Source organism: Poecilia reticulata, linkage group LG1 (assembly GCF_000633615.1).
Source record: "Poecilia reticulata strain Guanapo linkage group LG1, Guppy_female_1.0+MT, whole genome shotgun sequence".
NCBI lineage: Eukaryota > Metazoa > Chordata > Actinopteri > Cyprinodontiformes > Poeciliidae > Poecilia > Poecilia reticulata.
In genome coordinates this window covers 2069856-2078129 of record NC_024331.1, presented here as the reverse complement: position 1 = coordinate 2078129, position 8274 = coordinate 2069856, and the positions used below count along the sequence as shown (strand labels likewise).

Genomic DNA, 8274 nt, shown 5'->3' with positions numbered 1-8274 from the left:
ACTCCACTTCAAAATTTTCTTTCAGTCGTCCCAACTGATTCACACTCAAACTTCCCCCTTCAGGAAAACCATATTTAGTTTCCCACATTAACACACAACTCAAACATCCTTCCCCATATTTCTTTCTCATTAAATTATAAATGGTACTGCTTGGTAATGAGTCAGACTGCTGTGAACCTTTTGAGGATCTAGATCCCATTTTAACCTTGTCAGGGAGACGTCTCTCCTCTGGCCTTCGTTCCTTAAGGTGTAGAAGTGCTAAGAACCACCCTCTCTATCACCCTGTGTGATAAAGATTAACCAAACTCTCTTCGAGTTGAACCTAACTCCCTTTTGGAGTTTCTCACAGGATCACAGCTGTCTGAGTCAAACCCAGTGATAATCCTGAAACAGTTCTCACCCGATGAAGTTTACTAGGGTCCTTATGGATCCAGGCAGCCAGCAGCCGTGGGGACAAGACCTCAGATTCCCCTCGTTTAAGTTGGAGGTGGACTGAAGATTCAGGCTGGCCAGTGCATCCGATCTCCCGTCACCCACGGCCTCCTGACACGCTGGATCCCACTTCTGACACCAGAATGTTGTAGAAATTTTATGAAGGAATGAGAATCTGTTTCAAAAGTAAGAGAAAGATTAATCTTTGTCTTTAAGTTTCTTTATTCGAAGGCAAAAGCGTTCGAAGACCCGTCTCACTGAGCGCAGTCAGGAGAAGAGCCCTGAACAACACACATCACATCGTTATATAGTCACAGCAAGGCAAAGACCCTCCCAAAGTCTGATGTTATCTCTACTGCCAGATGGCCACAGAGACACCCTGATCCCCTCCTCATGAACTATCTCACACCTCTTGGANATAGATAGATAGATAGATAGATAGATAGATAGATAGATAGATAGATAGATAGATAGATAGATAGATAGATAGATAGATAGATAGATAGATAGATATTAAACTCACTCACTACCATATACGTCACAAAATATATTTGCATAAATTAGCAAACATTTGAGGAAAGAATAAACAATATTACATATTTTGGTACTTAATACAAGCCTCTTGATGAGACAGTGCTGCAGCTCATTGGCTTAATTTTTTCTGTTGTGAATAGAGGAGAGGAATAAACTGTTCATCAGGGGACACGCGAGCAAGAACAAGCCAGGCTGACTGCCACTGCATATTCATGTCTTACAGAGCAGATTTATCGCCTCTTGGCACAATGTAAGGACTATCAACGTGAGTTATGTGGCCTGGCTCTCGCATTATGGAGATTCATTGACTTGCTGCTCTTTCAAATACAAAATGTACACAGGCCGAGCAAACAAGACATTCCGGGTCTGTGGGTGCCCTCTATAGAGAGATCTTGGTCTGTGCTCTCAATCACCTCAGCTGGAAAGTTGAGGAATACCCCACTGAGAAAATATTTAGCATAAAATTAAGGAACTCTGTTAAAAGTTCCTGAATTTCAATAGCTGTTGAATTACTTTGGAAGTTAATGATTTTTCTATCTTTGATGGTGTTGTAGAAATTTTATGAAGGAATGAGAATCTGTTTCAAAAGTAAGAGAAAGATTAATCTTTGTCTTTAAGTTTCTTTATTCGAAGGCAAAAGCGTTCGAAGACCCGTCTCACTGAGCGCAGTCAGGAGAAGAGCCCTGAACAACACACATCACATCGTTATATAGTCACAGCAAGGCAAAGACCCTCCCAAAGTCTGATGTTATCTCTACTGCCAGATGGCCACAGAGACACCCTGATCCCCTCCTCATGAACTATCTCACACCTCTTGGAGGAGATGATTTTATGGCAGGATGGAGATCTGATAAGGATGTCAGAAGGAACTTCTAACACTTCTTTGTCAGTTCATGGGGTCAGGTCAAACAGAGTACAAACTACATTCCACACATCAGTGCTTTAAGACAATTATCAGATCAAGCATTTTACCCAAGATATCTTCAGATCTCATGGCTGCAGAAACATCTAAACATTATCTGCAAACTTATTTAATGGAAAAACACATCTTACAGAAATACAAAATACAGCAGATATAATCAGTAAATAAATGGTAAAAAGTATCATCAGTTCCATCAAGACTGAAGTAAGACTAAAAACAAAATTTTCTATCACATTCCCCCCTTTTGATTACAAAATCACTCACTGCTTAGAAAATTTCCATAAAAAGCAGTCACACAAAAAATAAAAGGTAGATAAAAAATAAGAAAACAAAAGCTAAAAAGAACATCAAACAGAAAACACCTCAGTCGCAAACTCTGCAAATGCAAACAGGATACAAACAAATGAAAGCAAAATTTCCACAGTACATCAGCATTTACACCCCTGACGGTTTAAGTAAACACATCATAAATGGAAATCAGTCTTCATAAAAACTGTCCTCTTGCACTACACTTACGGTGTCATCACTCGCTAGTGCAGCGGGCTCCAACGTTGAGCATTCTGCATTTATCCTAACAAAACTTGTAGATATCAGCCTTTGTACTAATGATTTTACCATTGGGATTATGCAACAGGATAACAACATCAATATCATAAAAATCATTCCAAAAAACATTCCTAATTTACTCAACCATGCTGTCCAACCCCCGGAACCAAACCAATCCCACATATTCCAGGAGGAACCAGAATTTTCTTCTTTCTGTCTATTCAAAAGTTTTGACAACTCAACATGTATATTGCTCATGTTATTTGATACATCTGGCACAAAAGTACAACATTGTTCACCTATTATATGACACACCCCTCCTTTTTCTGCCAAAACAAAATCCAAAGCTATCCGGTTCTGTAACAACATGGTTCTCACAGCCTGCATCTCCTCACTTAAGCTAGAGAATCCCTTCTCCACTAAAGCTGTGAGATTTTCCAACTCAAAGGACATTTTATTTATCTCACGGACGGTAATTGTCGTTCCATATGGTGCGAACAATGCACCAGCAACTGCTCTTGATTTAGAGATACGCTGACGTTTTAAACGATGTAAGAGGTTACGCTTAGGGATTTCATCTGCATCCTGAAAGAACGAAAGAGCCGGAACAAGATGAGCTAAATAACAAATACCAGACCAATTTACAGGTAGATACAAATAAGAACGGTAACCACACACCCACACCATGTTCTTAGGACACCCATACCCATTCATGCTAGGTATAGAAGCCCAACCAGTTGTAATTATTTCACCAGAATTATTTCCATTAAACCTAGAACCATTAGGAAAAGCAGTAAAATTCAGTAAAACCAAGTTAGGAATACCAGGATCATCCTGTGCTGCATATGGCTTTAAGTCATCACAAGGCCTCATACCTGAACAGGATGATTTCAAAACAATTTTACAGCCTTTGGAAATTCCTAAAGGAACACCCATGTCATATGGTTGGAAGATACATATTTCTGGTGTTAGATAAGGGTGATCTTGTCCCCGAAATTGATGAATTGTCCCAGATTTTACACAGGTATCATTAGTTTGGGTTGAAAAATGTCCCGGTTTCCTTATGGGACCTATCTTCACACTTGATGTCCACGGATACACACGTCTGACCTGAGCAATATTTGAAACAATAGCTAGGAATACTGCTAAAGTCTCAGTCAATGTTGCAGGGGCTGGTAACAGCAGTGGACTGGTTGGAATAGAATGCGGAATTATAGAACAAACTACACAGCTGGAATTCGTAACTCTCCTCGTCATTGTCTTCGCAATTGCCCACCATGCGTTGTCTTCCGGCCCGTGATGATCAATGTTGTGGTTAGCTTCTCTCTTCATTCTAACCAAAGGTGATGTTGTCGCAACAGAAGTTTCATTTTCTGCCTGCCGTCGGGATGCAGTTTCCCAAATTGAAATGGGAATGGTTACTAATAGGGAAAACCCAATCAGTATCCACAATCTTTTCCATTTCCCATGTAACTGCATCTTACTTGTTAGGTGTTTCTTTTCTTCTTTCTTAACACCACAAAAACAAAAACAAATCCTGGAATCCTGCTGCCCCTTCCTGGGTGGCTCTGCGCTTCACGCCGCCCTGTTACTAAGACAGGTGAGCAGTCGTTGGAAACCCCTCCTTAGGAGGGGGTTCTGTCGTCTCCTTTGTCTGGACCCTCAGATGGTGGTCCTGCGGTGAGCAGTTTACACTGGCTGGCGTGAATCCAGGCAGCTCGTCCTTCGACCTTTATTGCAGTGTGTGTAGTCAGCAGGATGATATAAGGCCCCAACCACCGTCTGGACTTCCAGTGCCGTCTGCGTGTGTCCTTCACCAAAACCCACTGGCCAGGTTTAAAAGGGTGTAAAGGTTTATCAGCCACAAGAGGAAGGGCAGCTTTCACGGCCTGGTGGGACACAGAGAGAGACTGTGACAGAGACTTACAATACTCTAACATACTATTTTCCATGGTATTAGTAGTTAGTATGTACATATTTTTGCTGGTTTCTCCTCCAGTTGTTGCAGGTCTACCAAACAAAATTTCAAAAGGGCTTAGATYAGCTCTTGCTCTAGTCCTCATTCTCATGTACATCAAAACCAAGGGTAAAGCTTTTGGCCAGGACAATCCTGTTTCTTCACAACATTTTGCCAATTTGTTTTTAAGCGTGCCATTCTCACGTTCTACAGCTCCTCCTGACTGTGGATGATACGCACAGTGTGTCTTTAATTTAAACCCAAACAATGTGCTTATGTCTTTTAACGCCTGGTTTACAAAATGTGTTCCATTATCACTTGAAATAAGGTCAGGTATTCCCCATCGAGGAATAATTTCTGTCAACAAAGCTTTTGCTACAGCACTGCTGTCTGCTTTTTTTGTGGGGAAGGCCTCAACATACTTAGAAAACATATCTACCACCACTAAGCAATACCTTTTCCCTTCAGAAGGTGTTAGTTCAATAAAATCCATCATCAAATGCTGAAATGGCCAATCTGGAGGTGAATGTGCTGCTTGTGGGATCACTAAAGTTCTAGTTGAATTGTGAGCTGCACAAATGTGACATTTCTTACAAAAATTTTCTGCCGTCACAGAAAAACCTTTTGTATACCATCTTTGCTTTACTGCCGCAAGCATTCCAGTTTTCGACACATGATCTAAGCCATGTGCCCACTTAGCAAACCAGGGAAAGAAATGTTTTGGTAGGCATGGTCTTCCATCCAAMCTACACCATCCCCCATCATCTGTGTAAACACAATCATCTTTCCTCCAGATACGCTTCTCAGCATCAGTTGAAAAGGACTGCATTTCATGCAATGTGACCTCTGAAGGTGAGGGTAGGCAAAGGTTAGTGGAGCAGACATGTAATGGTTTTAATGCACCGGCCTTTGCAGCAGCATCTGCAGCTGCATTCCCTCTAGAAACAAAGTCAGAGARGCCTGTGTGGGCAGAGCATTTCACAACAGCTATTTCTTTGGGAAGCAGAATAGCAYCTAATAACTCTGCTACCTGGGTGGCATTTAAGATAAATTTCCCATCTGATTTCAAAAAGGAACGATGTTTCCAAATTGYTCCATAATCATGAACTATTCCAAATGCATATCTTGAGTCCGTATAAACTGTTAAACGCTTGCCTTTTGCCAATTTACATGCTTCTGTTAGTGCCACAAGCTCAGCTGTYTGTGCTGAAAAGTGTGGCGGAAGCGGCCCAGAAGAAACTATTTCAAATTCAGTACACACAGCATAGCCCACATGATTTATCCCCGTATCTGATCTGAAGGAGGAACCATCCACAAAGAAAACAAAGTCAGGGTTAGCAAGAGGCATGTCTGTTAAGTCAGGTCGTGGTGTACAGACAATGTTTAAAACAGAGGAGCAGTCATGTGGCTCTCCATCCTCCTCTGTTGGCAACAGTGTGGCTGGATTCAGTACAGTACAGCGTTTAACTGTAATGTTTGGCATATCTAACAAAATAGATGAGTAACGAAGCCAACGTGCTGCAGAAAGATGTGATGTTTTTTGTTCAAGCAAGATAATGGAAACAGAATGAGGAACATGAACAGTCAAGGGGCTGTAGCCTACAATGTCACGTGAGGCTAAAACAGCTTTCTCTGCTGCAGCCACAGCTCGGAGGCAGCCAGGAAGTCCTGCTGCAACTGGATCAAGCTTAGAAGAGTAGTAGGCCACAGGACGGAGCTTGTCACCGTGTGATTGCAACAAAACAGATGACATGAATCCCCCCTTTTCATCCACCATCTGCACATATGGCTTGTTAGGGTCAGGCAGAGCCAAAGCAGGAGCACTAAGTAGTGTCCTTTTCAACACCTCAAACGCTTCCTCAGCTTCCGGTGTCCAGGCAATGATGCTGTGAGCTGTGAGGCCACACCCATAAATCAGAGAAGAAAGTGGAGCCTCAAGATTTGAGTAGTTAGGAATGAAATTCCTACAGTAGGAAGTTATTCCCAAGAATGACATCATTTGTTTCTTTGTTCTTGGTTTTGGAATTTTCTGRACAGCTWCAACTYGCTGAGGAGASAGTGAATGGSTATTTTTAGTAATAATATGACCCAGAAAAATAACCTGTTCCCTCACATACTGCAATTTTGAACGAGAGACCTTATGACCCTTTTCATTCAGGTGATATAACAATTTCAAAGTATCCTCCCYACATTGCTTCTCATTTGGRCTGCARATTAAAAGGTCATCTACATATTGCAGAAGCACTGAGCCATCACTTAAGTGCAGATCATCAAGAGATTGTTTCAAAGCACTATTGAAAATAGTTGGACTTTCTGTGTAGCCTTGACACAAGCGAGTAAAGGTGTATGGCTTCCCATCAAACTCAAAAGCAAACCAAAATTGGCTGTCTGGGTGTACAGGCACAGAGAAGAAAGCATTTGACAAGTCAACCACGGAAAAATGTGTAGCATTTGATGGTATATGTGACAAAATAGTATGGGGATTTGGCATTAAAGGAGCTCTGGCTATTACACTTCGATTAACCATTTGTAAATCTTGTACAAATCTCCATTCATCTGGAGTTCCTTGAGGACGAATCTTTTTCACTGGAAACAAAGGTGTTCTCACAGGTGAATTTGGACACGGCACAATAACTCCAGCGTCCAATAAGGAGTCAAAAATTGGCCGGATCCCCGACACAGCTTCAGGTTTTAATGGGTACTGTTTCTGACAGGGCCTGTAGTCAGATTTAGGAGTTATTACAACAGGTTCACAACCTTTAATAAGTCCCACATCATATTTGTGTTTTGCCCACAAACTTTCAGGAAGTTCATCCAAATCAGAATTTTCAATGGGGACTGTCATAGAAAAAGGCTGCATCATAATGAGGCACCAACTGTACAGTTCTAGTGCAACACAAGGTAGCCACACAAGAGCGACGATAAACCTCAAGTGTTGGAGAAAACATCACATAAGACCGAGACGTCGACTGCCAATCAGTTACTCTATGGCAGTTTCTGACAAAAACCTCAAGATCTTCCCACTCTGCATTTTTTGATTTAGCTAAAGCCACATAAGGAACAGAACCAGCCATGAGAAACAACTCTTTTTGTGTGTCAGTCAAAGTAATTGAAGCACCCGCTGTGGTAGAATTCCAGAACAGGTCAGCTAATGCCAATTTCTCTGTAGAAACATTGTACCAAACAGATTCATAGTCTGTTTGGTACAATTCATAATCAGGTAAACAGATTCATAATCAGGACCATCAGAAATATGTGAGGTACAATATAAATCATCAGGAGTCATAAAATCTGAATCAGAGCTAACAGCATTTGTAACCATGGTCAACAAATGGTCAGATAATGGTCCTGCAGGAAATTTCCATTGGTATGCATACAGTGGCACTGAAGGTGCCCAGTGAACAGCTGTGAAATCCTTTCCTGAATCTGTGACGTCACTGGGAGTGGTTACACATACCCCATCAGGAGTTGAACACAGTGAAATAGATAAAGCACACATCAGATCTCTCCCCAACAAATTCAAAGGACACAAGTTTGAAACCAAAAAAGAATGTTGCAACGCGGCACCTCCGCTGGTTGTACATTTCAGTGGCATAGAAAAACATTCCCTCACTGTATCCCCAGATGCTGAAACAGAATGAGTATAACGACCACTAAGCTTAGGTAGAGGGGTCAAAGATGCAGAAGTTAAAACAGAATGAGTAGCACCTGAATCAACTATGAATGAAATGTTTTTCCCAGTCACAATTAAATCAAACATAGGCATTTTCTTAAAGGCAGAGGAGTCTAAATGTGCATAGGTGGCAATGGGTGGTAACATTTTTGCCTCTAAGTGCATGATAGCCTGTGTCAGCAAACTATGTGGATCAGTAAAAGCAGGCGC

General features: G+C 41.5%; 1 protein-coding gene across 1 annotated transcript; it reads right to left on the bottom strand.

The window, feature by feature from the left end:
• Positions 1 to 634: 634 nt before the first annotated feature.
• On the bottom strand, positions 635 to 7273 carry LOC103461714 (uncharacterized). Its single transcript, XM_008404058.2, has 2 exons — positions 1778 to 7273; positions 635 to 841 (listed from the first exon to the last, which is right to left on the bottom strand). The coding sequence occupies exon 1, from the start codon at positions 7252 to 7254 to the stop codon at positions 4060 to 4062; it is 3195 nt and encodes a 1064-aa protein (XP_008402280.2). The 5' UTR covers positions 7255 to 7273; the 3' UTR covers positions 635 to 841; positions 1778 to 4059.
• Between the last annotated feature and the right edge of the window lie 1001 nt (positions 7274 to 8274).